The sequence below is a fragment of the Microcaecilia unicolor genome, chromosome 4 (assembly GCF_901765095.1).
Source record: "Microcaecilia unicolor chromosome 4, aMicUni1.1, whole genome shotgun sequence".
Taxonomy (NCBI): domain Eukaryota; kingdom Metazoa; phylum Chordata; class Amphibia; order Gymnophiona; family Siphonopidae; genus Microcaecilia; species Microcaecilia unicolor.
Genome location: NC_044034.1, coordinates 46621143 through 46640137, shown reverse-complemented (window position 1 = coordinate 46640137; position 18995 = coordinate 46621143). Strand labels below are relative to the sequence as shown.

The 18995-nt window shown below is 45.3% G+C and overlaps 1 protein-coding gene across 1 annotated transcript in view; it reads left to right on the top strand.

Moving 5' to 3' along the window:
* LOC115468476 (protein FAM76B) overlaps positions 1 to 18995 on the top strand; it is a 94132-nt gene that overhangs the window by 4759 nt on the left and 70378 nt on the right. The window contains exons 2-4 of the mRNA XM_030200218.1: positions 375 to 439; positions 8685 to 8739; positions 9978 to 10133. Of these exons, the coding sequence (XP_030056078.1) occupies positions 375 to 439; positions 8685 to 8739; positions 9978 to 10133 (276 nt within the window). The remainder of the gene's footprint in view (positions 1 to 374; positions 440 to 8684; positions 8740 to 9977; positions 10134 to 18995) is intronic.

Sequence of the window (18995 nt, the reverse complement as noted above, 5' to 3'; positions counted from 1 at the left end):
TTCCACCAGCAGCTAGAGTATGTCTGGTAGAAGCTGCAAATAATCGGCTCCTGAATCCTTCCTTGTGCTGAACTTAGCACAGAAAGATACAGTTCATAGGCATTACTGACAATTAAGTCCCTCTCCGATGCAGTACAATTGCACCTCTTTTCTAGAGGTTCATATGCTCCATTCCTAAACACCCTTTTGACCCCTGACGAAGGCTCTAGCCGAAACATGGACCGTGTAGGGTCCCAATAAATTTTATTTTCAGTGCTCTTACCACTGTATTTTGGGCTGGTCATTTGGACTTGGTTCACTTCCATATTTGTGTCTTTTTAATACAGAGATTGATTACTTCTGAGTTTTTTTTTGTTTTGTTTTTTTTTAAATAGGAATGTCGAATAGCACATCCCATGGTAAAATGTACCTACTGCAGATCAGAGTTTCAACAAGAGAGGTAAGTCCTTGGGATCTTTTCCAGTTCATTATGTCTAAGAAATATGATTACTATTGAGATCTTGGCCTTCACTATATATGTATGTATGTATTATATTTGACTTCTTTAACACTACTGCTTAATCCCAGTACCAAAGTTGCAGGCTGGCATTCAATAACACTTTCAGTCACTGATTATCACCAATCTCATCACTAAGGAAGTAATGCAATAGTAAGTGATGTGTTGAACATAAGAACTCTTGGCAGCTGAGAGGCTTGGAGGTAATAGAATATACAGTACTCTATTATAAATATGTAAAATTATAGCATGCATGTTAACTCTATATAATACTACTGTAAAGGAAGTGCATACATTGGATACATGGTAGCAGACACAAAAAGGGTTGAATTAGCACAAGTTAGAAACCTGTGAGAAATAGTGCTAATCAAAGCCTCAGTCCTAATTACTAGTTATTTGCATATGCCTGATATAATTCAGTAATTCAGAATTTTAACCATATATAAAAAAAAAACTGTGTAAATTGAAACTACACAACAATAACTCGTCTTGCATCCATCCTGAAAGAGCTGAGTATTCTCAAGAGTTGCTTTAAAAATTTGAAATACCAATGAATTGAATTATGAATTACCAGTTGAACTATGAACCTGTATCAGTTTGTGCCACTGTTGAGAAGTGTGAAACCTGTAGTAATTCAACCCCTATTTAAGTCTTTACTACCATAAAATATTGTAGAGTTAATTCTTTTTTAACTTAGTTTTTACAGAATTATATTTTCTGTTTCCACCACCCTGAGTGTTTAGTTCTTTCTCTTTATAACTTTCAAACAATTCATTAGAGAGGTGTGGTAGCCGTGTTAGTCCACTTTTAAAGGTAATCAAACAAAATAAAACATGGAAAAGAAAATAAGATACCTTTTTTATTGGACATAACTTAATACATTTCTTGATTAGCTTTTGAAGGTTGCCCTTCTTCGTCAGATTGGTTTTCCGATTTTTGCGGGTAACAACTAAACATAGATAATAATGCATTAAACATGAAATGACAGAAGAAAAGACAAAAAAAAAAAAAACAAATAACTGGAAGAGACAGATACAAGTTTATCTTACTTAATGGCCATATTGCTTTACAGCTAATGTCAGTTAACAAGTGGCCACTACTTCTTCCCCAAAGGCTTGCTGAAAAATAAAAATCTTTGATTTCTTCTTAAATAACAATTGATTCTTCTGTGCTGTAAGTGAGGATAGTAACAAATTCCATAGTTTTGGTCCAACTATTGAGCAAATGGAGGATTTATATTCCTCCAGTCTCAGTTCGGAAGGATGGAACATAAAGTAGATTCATCAGTAGGCTGATCTTAGTACTCCTGGAGGTTGATAAAGCTGTAAAGTAGAGTAAGTTGCTACAGGTATCTCCTTGTTTAAGATTTTAAAAATAATCAACATTTTATACTGAATTCTTTTTTTTTTTTTTTGTACAAAAGGTGGTGCCAGAAGATCTCTGCCCATTTGATCAGGTTTTGGGCAGCCTCCTGGGTTGAAGCCCAGACAATTTCACTGAAGGGCATTTGCAAGGTGGCTACAGAGTTCTCTGTGCATTCCTTTGTGAAGCACTGATGTTTGGGCTAAGGGCGACAACACCTTTGGTAGGGCAGTGTTAGAGGGAGCTTTATTTTCTACCTACCTAGAGTAATAAAACTTTGGTGTGGACTGGTCTAGCAGAGATGAAAAGGAAGGTGACATTTTATTTGTACCTGTTAATTTCCTTTCCTGGAGTCCTGCTAAACCACTCCGGCTCACACCCAGGAAGACAACTCCGTTGGGTTTGCTCCATAGCATTGTGATGGTTCAGCATTTACCATTCTCCTATGTAGTGACCCTTAGTAATTGATTTTAATTTGGTTCTCTTCAGGGCTTTTGATGAGAATGGATTGGGGTTTTAGTTTGTCCCATTTGTGTTTTCTTTCTGCTTTGGTAAGTGTATACTGACAAATTCCAAGCTGTACCAGTTCTTGTTGATGATGTCGCTAGAAAGTGTCTCTCTACCATTTTATTTATTTTTTGTTACATTTGTATCCCGCGCTTTCCCAATCATGGCAGACTCAATGCGGCTTACATGGGGCAATGGAGGGTTAAGTGACTTGCCCAGAGTCACAAGGAGCTGCCTGTGCCTGAAGTGGGAATTGAACTCAGTTCCCCAGGACCAAAGTCCACCACCCTTACCACTAGGCCACTCCTACTACACCATCTGTTGTCCAGAGGACGTAACCCACTTATATGGCCTAGTCTAGCAAGGCTCAAGGAAAGGAAATTAACAGGTATGAATACATTTCACTCTGCTTCACTATTGTCCATATAGTAGAAGAGCAGAGTGAGAGGAGAACAAGAAATTCTGTATAGCTGTGATAATCAGCCACCTAACAAATATATGTACCTTTAGACCTGTTCAAGTAGGCTTAAACTAAATGAATAGCAATGCTGAATATACATAACTTAAATACCAGTGCTTACATGGTTGCCACTGCTAAAAATCATCTCTGCTGGGAAGGAGAATAATACTAATCAGACTTTGAACTACCAGCATTCAGAGTGCATCTACTCTGGGAGATAGAAGCTTATAGAGAGAATCATACATACAGAGAGACTCTAGCTCTGGGAGTTAGAAGTTTTGTTCTCCTGCATAAGGATAATGCAAGATCAGTAGTTAATAAAACTGACACTATCAAAGATTGGATTAAGTCAGACAATCTGGACCTCCTATTCATCACAGAAACCTAGATCCGGGACCCAAAAGACCCCATCATACTCAAACTATGCCCCCCTGGCTATAAAATCTTACTCTGGACCAGGAAAGAGAGAAGAGGCGGAGGAATAGCGCTTATACAAATCAAGCTTTTCTGCAGAACCCTTCTCTGAAACCATTGTACCCCAGCTTGAAATTGCATCAATCAAACTTTCCAGCTCCTTGTTATATGACCACCTAACCGTCATCCTATTCTACAGACCTCCTTCTAACTGGAACGACAACCAATCCACCCTCATGGATTTCATATCAAACACTTGCATCAATAACTCCAATGCACTACTGATTGGGGACCTGAACCTACACCTAGAGGACCCTAACAATACCCACACTCAAGAATTCAAAGAACTCCATCTCTGCGACCTTGACCTCCTTCCCATACAACCTACCCACAAAAAAGGTCACTCACTAGACATTATCTCTTACAAATTCTCCACAAACCAGAACATCCACTTCCTTAGCATCCCTCCGGACCGACCCAGGATTGGACTGATGGGTTGTGCTCGCCTACTAGCAGGTGGAGACTGAGAAAAAAACTGACTCTAGAGAGCCAATAAGAGCCCTGGTCATGTGACCCTAGCCTCAGTATTTTCTCAGTCTCTCAGCAGGTAGGAAGCGAGCCCATTAGTCTCTCTTTATAGGATTTATATCTATATAGATTGGTATTCTGGTTTTCTCTCTTGTTTATTTCTGTGCCTGGGGAAGTTTATTAGAGGCTTTTTGGTGCTTTTCTCTACTGTTGTCAGCCTCTGGGGTGTGACACTTGGGTGTTCCCGGGTCCCTCCCCATCTCCCTAATATTCTCTCAAAATTATTAAAGGAAGGGAAGGGCCACCCTTTCTGAGGAAAGGTGTTTTGCCTTTGGGAGAGGCAGCCAGGTTGTAAAAAAAAAAAAAAAATCGAGAGAACTTGCCCCACTGACTGAATGAGCAGACAGCTCCCTTTGATTGCAGGGGAATGCCTTGTTGGCTGTGATTCAGCTGTGTAAAAAAAAAAAAGAAAACTGAAAAGTAAAGCTGCAGCATTGTGTTTCAGCCCTCTTTCAGAGTAGTGCTGTTTTTGCTTTAGCAGTGCCGTTTGTAGTTTTATATCGGGGAATTCGTTATTTATTTTGCAATTACCTCGCCGAACCGCGTCGGCGCGTGCATGGTTTTTCCCTCCGAAATGTCGGAGAAGTTGAAGAGGTGCGCTGTATGTCAGCGTCGAGGCGTTAATGCCTCAGGCGCTTGTAAATACTGCACGGCGGTTGATGTTTCTTCTGCCCCTCTCCCGTCGACTGCGGGGTCCGTTTTGGCGGTTGGCCCTTCTCCCGCGATGGCGGTAGCGTCGACGGCGGAGGCTTCAGATTCGGGGGGGGTAGCGTTGGAGTTTTGGTGCGAACGGCGGCCATTTTGAGTCCAGCTCCGGTTGTTACTGCAGGGGGTCCGTCTGCTTTGCGCAGCTCTGCAGCCTTAGCTGATACGGAATCGGGGGTTATGTTACAGGCTGCCAGCTCTCAGGCAGGGGGGTTTCCTCCTGAGTTTGTTCTACAGATGTATCAGGCGTTTTTAATGCAGAGGGGCAATTCTGGTACAGCAGTGTCACAAGAGCCTGTCACTACTACCCTCCCTCCCAAGAGACCTAGGGTTTGGGACATGCAATTGGAATCTCTTTCAAATCAGGATCATGATATGTCCCTTTTAGAGGAGGAAGAGGAATTAGTGGACAATTCTTGGGAAGATCCTTCTTCTTTAGATTCAGACGCTGTACCTTTGACTCAGGGGGAGGATCCTGCGGTGGCTAGAGTGTTCCATAGAGAGGATTTGCAGGATCTCATTTCTATGGTATCCTCTACTTTGCATTTTGAGGATCCCCTTCCTGACTCAGGGGTCCGAAAGGTGGATATTTTGGTTAAGGGCTCCAGAGCCTCCACAAAAACTTTCCCTATGCATCAAGATATTTGGGAAGTTATTAAACCTCAATGGGAGGTCCCGGATGCGGCCTTTCGCCCCTCTAAGTCCATGCAGCTTCTTTATCCTGTGTCAGAGGCTGATAGAGCCTTACTTAAGCTTTCAGTGGTAGTTGCCGTGGTTTCGGCTGTTACCAAGCGCAACACGGTTCCAGTGGATGGCGGAACGGCGTTGCGCGATGCTCAGGACAGGAGACTTGACACTCTTTTAAAAAAAAAAGTTTTCATGTTTCTTCTCTGGCTGTTCAAGCGGCTATTTGTGGTTCTCTGGTGGCCAGAGCTTGTTTTCGTTGGGCGGAAAGAGTTTTGGACCGCTCTTCCGATGATCTAGGAGCCATTGATGTGGAAGTGGCTAAGATTGAGACGGGCTCTGCGTTTTTAGCTGATGCTCTGTATGATCTGTTGAGGGCTTCTGCTAAGTCCTTAGCCTTGGAGGTCACAGCCCGTCGCTCTCTTTGGTTGAAAGGTTGGTCGGCGGATGCGGCTTCCAAGTCTAAATTAAGTAAATTCCCCTTTAGAGGCTCCTTTTTATTTGGTGAAGAGTTGGATAAGTTGGTTCAGTCCCTGGGGGATTCTAAGGTCCCGCGTCTTCCGGAGGATAGACCTTGGCAGTCTAGTCGCGGGGCTTTGTTTGGTCGTGGTCGCATGCGTTCTTTCCGTAGATTTCTATCTGATAGGGGTCCTCAGACTCAGAAACCTCGGTTTTTCAACAGGGCTCAGTCCTTTCGCGGTTACCGCAGAGGAGGTAGATTCTCAGCTGCGAGTTTTCGCTCCCCATTGCGGGCTTCCCAATGAAGGTGCGAAGGGCTCTCCTCTGATTCCCGTAGGAGCTCGGCTGGCTCAGTTCTATCGGAGGTGGGCCCAAATTACTTTGGATCAGTGGATCTTGGAAGTTATTCGAGACGATTATGCCTTAGAATTCGCAAGGCCCATTTCAGACATCTTTCTGGAGTCTCCCTGTCGCTCTCGTCTCAAGGCGGAGGCGATTCGGGAGACTCTACAGAGGCTCTTGGACCTTCAGGCCATTTGCCCTGTCCTGCCGGCGGAGCGCAAGCGGGGTCGTTATTCCATTTATTTCGTGGTCCCAAAGAAAGATTCCTTTCTGATATTACGTGGTCCGCCACCCCCTGGTCAGACCATCACAAAGCAACTCTATCCCTATTGTGGCAGAAAAAAGGTCAGCTTATTAAACAAGACCCAATAACAATCACCACTAGAAGACAGATCGACAAGGAAAGATTTTGGCAACAAATATATAATAATTGGTCTACACAACCTAACTCAAATCACTTCTTCACTGAATGGGACAACAGATGCAAAACTATACTAGATGAAATAGCCCCATTACGTACAAAAACCCTACACAGACGCAACGTCACACCATGGTTCAATGACATACTAAAAACCCTAAAATCACAAACCAGGAAACTAGAAAAGGCACTGGACAAAACTAGAGAGACACACACCTACAATGCATGGAAACAGTCACACAGGAAATACAAAAATGCCATCAAACAAGCAAAAAGATCCTACTACACACAAACAGTTCTAACCAGCGGTACAGACATAAAAAAACAATACCAACTCATAAAGAATCTTATTAATACCAACCCAGTCACATCATCCTACACAAACTGCCCATCTGCTGACCAGCTGGCAAATAACTTCATTAACAAATTCACCAATCTTTGCAGCACAATTCCACAAGATTGTACTAACATTGATTCCTTTCTCAACGAATTGGACCCCTATGGAGATGAAATTCCAGCTGACCGTTCATGGACAAACTTCACCCTCCTTACCACAAAAGAAGTCTGTAGCACTCGCCAAACTTTCCAAATCTCACTGCCATCTTGACCCATGCCCCAACTACTTAATGAAAAATGCCCCAGAACGCTTTATCATAGATCTCACATCCCACCTAAACCTTCTGCTACAGCAAGGTTCATTCCCCACTGAACATGGCAAGATACTGCTTACACCAATACCGAAAAATCCTAAGAAACCGGCGAGCGATGTCACCAACTACCGCCCCATCGCCTCCATTCCTCTACTAATTAAATTGATGGAAAACAGGGTGACCTCTCAAATCAACGACTACATACAAAAATTCTACGTGAGTCACAATCGGGCTTCCGTCCAGCCCACACACAGCACAGAAACTGTCCTACTCAACCTAATATCCAAATTCAGACAAGAAATTGCATTTAGAAACAGCATCCTCCTTCTACAATTTGACTTATCCAGTGCATTTGAAATCACGCCACATCCACCACAAAGAAAATGTTCACAATGATGTGGATATTGAAACGCGTAAAACCATATCTACCCCAGAAAACATTCCAGAATTTAGTGCAATCCACGGTACTTACCCATGCTGATTACTGCAACAGTATTTTCTCTTAGGCTGCAAAGCCTATATCCTAAAAAAACTTCAGACCGCCCAAAATACAGCAGCAAGACTCATCTTTGGCAGATCACGTTTTGAGAGTGCAACTCCTCTCCGTGTAAGACTGCACTGGCTCCCAATCAAAGACCGTATCAATTTCAAAGCCCAGACTTTAATCCACAAGATAATACACAGAGAATCTCCGAACTATATGATAAATCTGGTCGACCTTCCAGCAAGAAACATGTCTGTATCCTCATGAAAGTACCTCAACCTGCACTACCCCAGCTGTAAAGGTCTCAAGTACAAAACTTATTATGGATCCAATTTCTCCTTCCTGGGTAGCCGTCTATGGAACGCTCTCCCTAGACCTATCCGAGCAATCCATGACCACCTTCCATTCAGAAAAGCACTAAAAACCTATCTATTCAAACAAGCCTACCCAAAAGACCCAGATTAATCTCATGAACCCATCTACCTTACATATACTGAAGAGAAAACGACATTGACCCAGAATCTATCTCCCACCTTACCCTCCTCTCTCTATCACCTGTCTCTACCTACCTACCCATCCATCCTTCTATTATGTTATACTTAATTTCCTACTTTTACATAACAAAATTCTGTGTTACCTATTACTATGTAAGCCGCATTGAGCCTGCTTTTAGTGGGAAAGTGCAGGATACAAATATAATAAAATAAATGTCCAAAAATACCTAGCCCTCCTTTAGAAGCCAATAACATATTGAACTTGGGTAAAATTGTGAACCTATATTCTAGACTTCCTTTACTTATAAAGCTCACATTGCACAAGTGGCAGTGCTGTATAATTGAAGGACATCAGTAAGGTCCCAGTCCAGATATCCTGTTGTCTTTTATGCAGCTAACATGGCGTTTTAAGCTGATTTTTATCCAATATCTTTTTAGTAGGTTTGGACATGTCTAGTCACTTGAACACTAAGGAGGAGCTTTCTGTTTTCAAATTCTAAGATTTCTCCCTTCCTCTTTCCTTTTAAAAATGTAGTTTAAATTGTTGTACATAGAATTTGATGCAAAATCTGGAATATTGTGGATGTGCTATTGAATTTTTATAATCCTTTTGTCTTATAGCAAAACAAACACAATATGCAAGAAATGTGCACAAAATGTTAAACAGTTCGGCACGGTAAGCTGGCATTTAATTTTAATATAGCAGATAATTTAGTTAAGAAAAAACATTTTTTTGACATCACAATTGCTAAATTAATATAGTCATATTAAACGGATGTGGCTATTCTTGATCGAAGCAGACAGCTTTGTCTGCGGAAGGATCTCATTCAGTGCAAAGAGGGAGCATTGCTTTGAGTTCTTTAGTATTTCACAAATTTGTTATGAAGGAATATAAATATTTTACTAGATCTGTATTCATAAGTTTCAAAAGTGCTGTTTAGCAACACACTTGTGAAAATTGTTCCCTTTCTATGGAGCTGATGTAATAAGACTAATGAAAATCAGCACTAATGTTTAGGGTTTCTTTTTATCTACAATGTAAAATGTTTACTAATGTAATGAGATGAGTGATGCGTTTAAAATTTGTACAAAAAGTAGCAACAGAATAAACATGCTAAAATGGTAATTTAAAATGTGTGCCTGACTTTATTATCTTGAGTGTATAGAGATGGAAGTTAAACTCAGTTTACACCTAGAAATACTGAATTTCTTCTGCCTTTTTTTTTTAATTATAGTTTGACTGGTCCAGTTTCAAGTTGAGACCTCCTGAGTCAGAAACTACTCTGAGGCCGGAGGTTCTTACCCAACCTTACCAATCACCCCCCCCCCCCCCCCCCCCCCAACCAAAGCTAGATCTGTATGTAGCATTTATTTCCTACGAGAAGTAAAAGAAAGTTAAGTTTTAACTTTTTCTTCACTTCATGTAGTTGCAAAAACCACAGAAAAGCGGTATATCAAGTCCCATTCCCTTTCCCTAAAAGAAAACTGTGCCAGTATTTAACACATTTTGCTGCATTAGTTGTAATACTGTGTTTAGGATATCACAGTGCATCAAAAAGCAAAGTGCACTAAAATTAGCTCATCTTTACTGGTATTTTGGCATGCTTTTTGCCGTACCCTCCTTACATGGAAAGAAATTTCTAGTGCATGAAAGTTTGCAAAATGGAAATATTCATTTGTTCTGTGTAGTACGTTTTCTATATTGACCCCAAAGTCTTAGTCAGCAGTGAGCCAGCATCTTGACTTGTTTAATGTGAAGTGACTTGGGAACTTTGTGCTGTGATAGGAAGGGCAATTTCACTAGAAGCAGCCTTTTTAACATGGGCTTAAATGTTCTTTTTCCAGAAGTTCCTTGCACTTAATTTGCTAGAAATAAGTTTCTAACTATATTGTAATACTTAATTTGTCTTACAGCCTAAACCTTGTCAGTACTGTAATATCATTGCGGCATTTATTGGCACCAAGTGTCAACGGTGTACAAACTCTGAGAAGAAATATGGACCTCCTCAGACTTGTGAACAGTGCAAACAACAATGTGCATTTGACCGCAAAGAAGAGGGGAGAAGAAAGGTAGATTTTTAGATTGTTATAAGAACTAGGAATTGGTGGCTATTTCCTGTAATAAATGTGAATGTTAGACAATAACTCATCCAAAGTGACATTGTAAAAAATAGTAGCCAAAAAACATGACCAAAAACTTTGTTTTTATGTGCCTGTGTTATTCAGAATTTAAACGAATGAATTTAAAAAAAAAACATTACAAGCAACATGCTGCAGTACTGAAAAAATGTACAAAATACTGACATTCATAAGATCAAACTTGGCACTGTTCAGAATTTCTCAGGTTCTCAAAAGGAAGAGAAGAATCACCACAGTCAAAGCATAAGCAATGTAAAATTAATGCTGAATAACACATCTCAGGGTGTTCTCATGAATAAATTATTCTAAGTTATGACCTAAGAAGCTATGGCAATCTCTATCTCTAATTTGGTCAGCTGTACAGAATAACCTTGCAGGAAGATGCAGCACCTTGAATAGCTGTACCTTTCAGATGTTTAGCTTTGCAGGATCTGTAAATATACATTTGAGTATACTGCAATATGATTGTGTATTGGTAAGGGAATTTAAAACAAAAATTTCCTCTCTGGGTGTCACTCCTTGATCAGTGTTCCCTGCTAAGGTCTCTCTTTCTCTCTCCCCTCTTCCTCCTCCTCCTCCTCCAGCTTCAGCTGTGCTAGCCTATAGTTTACTGTTCACCAAACATTAGGTACAAGTAATAAAGATAATAAATGTTATTTTGTACTACCTGTAACTGATGGTTAGAACAAAAGACTGAGAACTGGGGAAGCCAGGGTTGAAATACCATGTTTGCTTCTTCGGATCTCGGACAAATCACTTAATCCTCCACTGCCTTACATAAAAAGCTTAGATAGTAAGCCCTTCTTGGAAAGGAAAAACCAACTATACCTGGGACCTATACGGCAATTCTACTATACCATAAGAGCAGAAACTTCCATGAGCCACAAAACAAGATTCTACTTAGGAAATGGCAACACCAGTAACATTGCAGTGAGCACTAGAATTTCAGTACACCTATGGGAAAACTAAACAAGCCAGATTAGTAAAGACAGGCAATGCTAACAAATTTATGTATCTTGCAGGACACAGATCCTCACCCAGTATAGAATAAGTAACCACAAATTAAAAAATAGAAATATGTAGACAAAAATTAGACTGGACCCTCAAGAAGTTTGACTCTGCATACACTGCAACACCAGTGAAAAAGAAAGTGATGCATATAAATATAGCAGACGTTTCAAAATGGACATATTACAAATTAACAAATAGCAAAAAAAACTGAAAATAAGATACCACCATTTTATTGGACTGAATACACTTTTCAATTAGCTTTCAGAGTCCAAAACCACTTTTCTCAGGTCAGGACAGAAAGCTACTTTAGCTTTCAGAGGCTGTTAGCGCCTTTCGTGCTGCACTCCAGAGCCGTCACCAAGCCAGCACTACTCACGCAAAACAATCCTCTCAACTGTATCTTAGAAATCGGACAGCTGGATTCAAATAAAAACAAAAGAGAAAAAAAACAAGAGAAGCTTCCGTTGGGGGAAAACACAGGTTTATTCTTTATTCAGAGATTTAGGATAAATAATAAGAAATAGTCTAGAATATGACAGAAATGAGAACATATATAGAAATGGAAATTACAATGGAAAGTTGATCAGGGCAGTCTCTCAGTTCTCTGGCGTGAGGCCAAGAGCGCTGCACACTGACCAGCCTCCTATCTGGCAGAGAAATAATATATAGTGTTTCTTTTCCCTTTCAATACAAAAGGACTACAGGAAGGAGGAGGGTTTCTCTCACCCCCTTATTTGGCATCTTACAGTCAGTCAGGATGTCCTGTGAATAGCATCTGTTTACATTCCCTTTGAAGATGCAGTTGGTCTCTTGTCTAAATGTTTTTTGGATATTATATCTCTTCTATTCATCTTTACAGCTTTTCTCACACAAGAATATATTTCTCAGAACCTTTGATCTATTTACCTTAGTATATCCCTTCTTATTTTTATTCTAATTCTAAAAAGAGGAGGCAAGAGTTAATTACTTTCCTTCTGACAGCCCAGGTCATTCTTAGTCTAAAGACAAGAGTTAAAAACTGCTTCCCTTTAGAGGTGTTACATCTCTCTGTCAGCTCAGACCCTGTGTTTATGTCGTAACATAGATTCTCTTATGTTCAAGGAAATGCATAATAGAACTATTGCTGTGGACTCCAGAGATCTGCCTGTCAGGGAAATATAGTGTTTGATCTAATTGTTCTAGTTAAGATGTCTTCTGCAAGTGTTATTTCCCTCACTGTTACAAGATAGTCAATCTCAGTTGCTTTGAAGTAGCCTTATACAAAAGACCTGGGAAAGACTTCTGTCTGCTGTATTCCCTGAGGCCTGACCTTGCTCAAAGAGAGAGATTGTGGGCAATCAGGTTTAATCACCTGACTTGGCAAGAGAGGGGTAGAAAGTGAAGTGATTTGCTATTCCAGCAAGCTTCCCCCTGTTTTAGAAAGAGAGAAACCTCCATTTCTCCCTGTCCAAATATGAGGAATTCTGTATATTCCATATCATCAAGCTGATCAATCCATAGACTGGTGGGTTGTGTCCATCTACCAGCAGGTGGAGATAGAGAGCAAACTTTTGCCTCCCTATATGTGGTCATGTGCTGCCGGAAACTCCCCAGTATGTTCTCTATCTCAGCAGGTGGTGGTCACACACAGCAGCAGCTCTGGCTAGGCCTCCAAGCCTAATTTTTAGGTTTTGTTGAGTGCCTGGGGTTGAGAGCTCTTCTTGAGCAAGTGCAAACCTGGTGGCGCCAGGTCCCTCCTTTTCTCCCCCCTCCCGCTGGCTCCGTTTAAAAAAAAAAAAAAAAAAAAAATTTTTGAACGTCCTTAAAGGCGTTTATTTCGACGTTTATTTAAACGTTTATTGCAGCTACTCACTGGGACACCAGGTCGTTACAGCTCGGAGCGGACAGCAGGTAATTTTTACCTTTTATAGCGGGCAGGGGGTTCCCCGATTGGTCTCCACGTGGCCCATGGCGTCGGAGGGTGAGGGCGCAAAGAGTCGCTCCCCGGATCGCGTGTGCGCTTCCAGAGGGGATGCGGGGGTCTTAAAGTCTGATTCGCCCTTGTTGGGTGACAGTTTCGTGACCGTTGAGTGTCCCGGTCCTTCCTCCGGCGTGGCGGTTTTTCCCGCCATAAACGCCCATCCCCCGCGGCTCGCCTCCGCCATATTGGTCGGCCACGCGGCTCGGACGGCTTCTTCTTGGGCCGCCCTTGAGGTGGGAGACATTGATGCCATGAACGCCCTTAATTTGGGCGACGGCACAGAAGCGGCTAAAGTTAAGCGCCGTTCTTCCCGCGCGGCTCCTTCGCGGAGTGTCGCGCCGGACGCCATCTTGGATGCGCAGCATGTCTCTCCCCCACTCTTGCGAGCGCCGGTTGAGGGTGCGTCTAGGGCTGTAGCCCAGGCTGCGGAAGTGCACAGTCTGGGGGGTTTCTCCCCCGAGTTTGTTTTGCTGCTGCATCAGGCCTTCCTTATGCAAAACGCTGCCCCTGCTCCCTCGTCTGCTAAAGAGGTTGAGGCCCCCGGAGGTAAACGCCCTCGGGTTGATTCCCAGGCCTTGGAGGACTTTGTCTCCTCCGATGTAGATGAGGGCAGCGTATCTGAGTTCTCCCAACAGTCCTTTGCGGATTCCTTGGAGGAGACGGATCCCCGCTCGGATGGAGCGGATGACCCCTCTGCAGCGCGGCTCTTTAGCTCAGAGGATTTGCCCAACCTGTTAGTGCAGGCCATGGGCATTTTGAAGATTTCCTCTCCGGAGGACGTCTCTCCCTCAGCCCCTGTTGGCTCTGCCATTATGCTGGGGACGAAGCGCCCGCCTAGAACCTTCCACGTGCATGATGCCATGCACACCTTAATTTCGGCTCAATGGGATGTCCCGGAAGCGAGCCTTAAAGTGGCTAGGGCTATGTCCCGCCTCTATCCTTTGCCTGAAAGTGAACGTGAGACCTATCTGTGGCCTACCGTGGATTCTTTAATCACTGCGGTGACTAAGAAATCGGCGTTGCCGGTGGAAGGTGGCACGGCCCTAAAGGACGCCCAAGACAGAAGATTGGAGGCGGCCTTAAGGTCGTCCTTTGAGGCGGCTGCTTTAAGTTTGCAGGCCTCAGTTTGCGGCTCCTATGTGGCCAGGGCGTGCCTGACTTTGGTGCAGCGGGCTTCCCCCTCGGATCATTCCTTGAGGGCTGATTGGCCGGCCCTGGAATCGGGTTTGGCCTATTTGGCAGACTTGCTGTATGATGTCTTGAGGGCCTCAGCTAAAGGCATTGCTCAGACAATCTCTGCGCGGCGGTGGCTTTGGCTGAAGCATTGGTCTGCTGACCACGCCTCTAAATCCCGCCTAGCGAAATTGCCTTTTAAAGGCAAGCTGCTCTTTGGGGTCGAGCTGGACAAAATCGTGACCGATCTCGGCACGTCTAAGGGCAAGAAGTTACCAGAGGTCAGGGCTCGGGCTAGTACTCGTCCCGGTACCTCCAGAGGACGGTTTCAGGAAGCCCGTCGGTACCGCCCGGGCAGGTCGGGCTCTTCTGCCTCCTCTTCCTTCAAGAGGAACTTCTCCCCCAAGCAGCATTCCTTTCGCAGAGACCGCCGTCCCGGAGGTGCTCCCTCCGGTCCTCCCCCAGGGTCTCGTACCCAATGACGGGGCCTTGGTCCACACCCCAGTGCAGATTGGAGGACGGCTGTCCTCGTTTCTGGGCGAGTGGACCACAATAACTTCAGACGCTTGGGTGCTGGAAGTCATCAAAGACGGCTACAAGCTAGAGTTCTGCCGACCCTTAAGAGACGGGTTTGTACTCTCTCCCTGCAAGTCTCCGGTCAAAGCTGTGGCAGTGCAGCAGACCTTGGACAATCTGATCCGCCTGGGTGCGGTCGTTCCGGTGCCAGAAAATCAGCTTGGCAAGGGACGTTACTCCATTTACTTTGTGGTACCAAAGAAAGGAGGTTCTGTACGGCCTATCCTCGACCTCAAAGGGGTCAATCGGGCCTTGAAAGTTCGGCACTTTCGCATGGAGACTCTCCGCTCTGTTATAGCGGCAGTGAAGGCAGGGGAGTACCTGGCATCCTTGGACATCAAGGAAGCGTACTTGCATATTCCCATCTGGCCTCCCCATCAACGCTTTCTGCGTTTTGCAGTCCTGGGCCGACAATTCCAGTTCAGAGCCCTCCCGTTCGGGTTGGCTACTGCTCCGCGGACCTTCTCCAAAGTCATGGTGGTCATCGCGGCCTTCCTGAGGAAGGAAGGAGTACAAGTCCATCCTTATCTGGACGACTGGTTGATCCGAGCCCCCTCTTATGCAGAGTGCGGCAAAGCTGTGAACCGGGTGGTTGCTCTTTTGAGCTCCCTGGGGTGGATCATCAACTGGGAGAAAAGCCAGCTGCGCCCGACTCAGTCCCTGGAGTATCTGGGAGTTTGATTCGACACCCAAGTGGGCAGAGTGTTCCTGCCAGACAATCGGATTGTCAAACTTCAGGCTCAGGTGGACCAGTTCCTAGTAGCCTCTCCTCTTCGGGCTTGGGAATATGTGCAGCTGTTGGGCTCTATGACGGCCACGATGGAAGTAGTGCCCTGGGCCAGGGCTCATATGAGACCACTACAACACTCTCTGCTGCAGCGCTGGACTCCGATGTCGGAGGATTATGCTGTGCGCCTTCCCTTGGACCCAGCAGTGCGCAAGGCGCTGAGCTGGTGGATGCAGACAGACAAGTTGTCCACAGGAATGCCTCTGGTGACCCCGGAGTGGATTGTTGTCACGACGGACGCCTCTTTGTCGGGCTGGGGAGCCCACTGCATGGGAAGGACAGCGCAGGGGCTCTGGTCTCCTGCAGAGGCAAAGTGGTCTATCAACCTCCTGGAACTCAGAGCCATTCGGTTGGCGCTTTTGGAGTTCATCCCGGTACTGGCGTTGAAGCCAGTACGGGTCCTGTCGGACAATGCCACGGCTGTGGCCTATGTCAACCGCCAGGGAGGTACCAAGAGCGCCCCTCTAGCCAAGGAGGCTATGAGTCTATGCCAGTGGGCGGAAGCGAACCTGGAGCAGCTGTCAGCGGCCCACATTGCCGGAGTCATGAATGTCAAGGCGGACTTTCTCAGTCGCCATACCTTGGAGCCCGGAGAGTGGCAGCTATCTGCTCAGGCGTTCTTGGACATCACGAAGCGCTGGAGCCAGCCGAGCCTAGATCTGATGGCGTCATCGGCCAATTGCCAAGTGCCGCGCTTTTTCAGCAGAGGACGGGACCCTCGATCCCTGGGAGTAGATGCTCTTCTCCAACAGTGGCCGACACAAGAGCTTCTCTATGTGTTCCCGCCCTGGCCCATGCTGGGCAGGGTGCTAGACCGGGTGGCAAAGCATCCAGGCCGGATAATCCTGGTGGGTCCGGATTGGCCCAGACGTCCCTGGTATGCGGACTTGATCAGGCTCTCAGTCGACGATCCTCTGCGGCTGCCAGTGGAGCAGGGCCTGTTGCATCAGGGTCCCGTGGTGATGGAGGATCCCTCCCCCTTTGGTCTTACGGCCTGGCTATTGAGCGGCAGCGTCTGAGGAAGAAGGGCTTCTCAGACAAGGTCATCGCCACTATGCTGAGAGCGAGGAAGCGCTCTACTTCTACTGCTTACGCCAGGGTTTGGCGTACCTTTGCAGCGTGGTGTGAAGCAGGCTTATTTTCTCCATTCACTGCAACAATTTCTTCAGTGTTGGCATTCCTGCAAGAAGGTCTGGAGAAAGGCCTGTCGCTCAGTTCCCTTAAAGTCCAGGTAGCGGCCCTGGCTTGCTTCAGGGGCCGCCTGAAGGGTGCTTCCCTGGCTTCGCAGCCAGATGTGGTGCGTTTTCTCAAGGGAGTTAATCACCTGCGCCTTCCTCTGCACTCGGTGGTGCCTGCGTGGAATCTCAATCTGGTGCTAAGAGCATTACAGAAGCCGCCTTTTGAACCCTTGTCGAGGGCATCTCTGAAAGACCTGACGTTGAAAGCAGTCTTTTTGGTGGCTATCACTTCAGCCAGAAGAGTTTCCGAGCTCCAGGCGCTCTCATGTCGAGAGCCTTTTCTGCAGTTCACTGAGGCAGGAGTGACTATTCGCACAGTGCCTTCCTTCCTGCCCAAGATTGTCTCTCGCTTCCATGTGAATCAGCAGCTCTGTCTCCCTTCCTTTCGTAGGGAGGACTACCCAGAGGAATACTCTGCTCTTAAATATCTGGATGTGAGACGAGTCATCATCAGATACTTGGAAGTGACCAATGATTTCCGGAAATCGGATCATCTGTTTGTCCTGTTTGCAGGTCCTCGTAAGGGTCTGCAGGCTGCTAAGCCTACAGTGGCAAGATGGGTCAAGGAAGCCATTGCAGCGGCTTATGTGGCCGCAGGGAAGGTGCCGCCTATCCAGCTGAAGGCTCACTCCACTAGAGCTCAGGCGGCCTCGATGGCAGAGGCCGGGTCCGTCTCCTTGGAGGAGATATGCAAGGCGGCAACTTGGGCATCGGCCCATACATTCTCCAAGCATTACCGCTTGACTGTGGCGGCACGGGCGGAGGCCCGGTTTGGAGCTTCAGTGTTGAGGTCAGGGATTTCAATGTCCCGCCCTGGGTGAGTACTGCTTCGGTACATCCCACCAGTCTATGGATTGATCAGCTTGATGATATGGAAGGTAAAATTATGTATCATACCTGATAATTTTCTTTCCATTAATCATAGCTGATCAATCCATAGCCCCTCCCAGATATCTGTACTGTTTATATTCTGGTTTAATTTTTAGGTTCAAGTTTAGTCTTCAGTTACTTCAGGAGGACTTCGTGTTCAAGTTTTTTCACTTGGATTCTTCAAGAGTTGAGACGAGTTTGTGTTACAGTGAGCTGCTGCATTCCTCTCCCCTCCGTTTTACGGGGCTGGATTGAGACTTAAATTCTGCCGGCACTCCCTCCCGCTTCGTGCGGCTGTAGGGCAGCTTTGTACCCCTCCCGCTTCGGCGGTGTTAGGGTCAGTCAGCTCCTCCCGCGGTTGCGGTTGCAGGATAAGCCAGATCCCCCCGCATCGGCGGGTGTGGTGTCCCTCCCCCGCTCCGCGGGGATGAGCTGGACGGATTCCCCTCCCCCACTTGTGTGGGGATGAGCTGGGTTAATTCCCCTCCCCCGTTTCGGCGGTGGTGAGCTGGGCAGAGTGTCCCTTTGTGGGTGTAATTCTCTAAGTGCTGAGTCCTGCGGATGGAGCTTTGATATCGACATACTGAGGAGTTTCCGGCAGCACATGACCACATATAGGGAGGCAAAAGTTTGCTCTCTATCGCCACCTGCTGGTAGATGGACACAACCCACCAGTCTATGGATTGATCAGCTATGATTAATGGAAAGAAAATTATCAGGTATGATACATAATTTTACCTTAAATAACTAGGAAAAAATGCCCGTTTCTGAGCGGAATGAAACGGGCGCTAGCAAGGGGCCCCCTCCCTCCGTCCCTCGAAGCTACTTGCCTTGTTCGCTGTGGGCCGTTTCGGCCCTCTAGTGTCAATAGCTCCGCCCTCGATGTTTTGACGCGAGGGCGGTGCAGATACTCCAGGGCACACCGGATATCTCGGGCGCCTCAACTTCCGTGGAGGCTTCAGAACGTTGGGGTTGCCTTTTATATATATAGATTGGAGGCCTTCCACCTCCTACAACAAGGCTTTTTATTTTCAGACAGTCATCTTATTTTCATATTAACCTTTATTAGCTTGGCTACCATACTATTTTATCTTATACTAAAAATAAAATTTCTTGTTTCTACCGTCGTCTGCTCATTTACATTTTCTAATTATGTTGGTTCCAGTATCTGCTTTCTG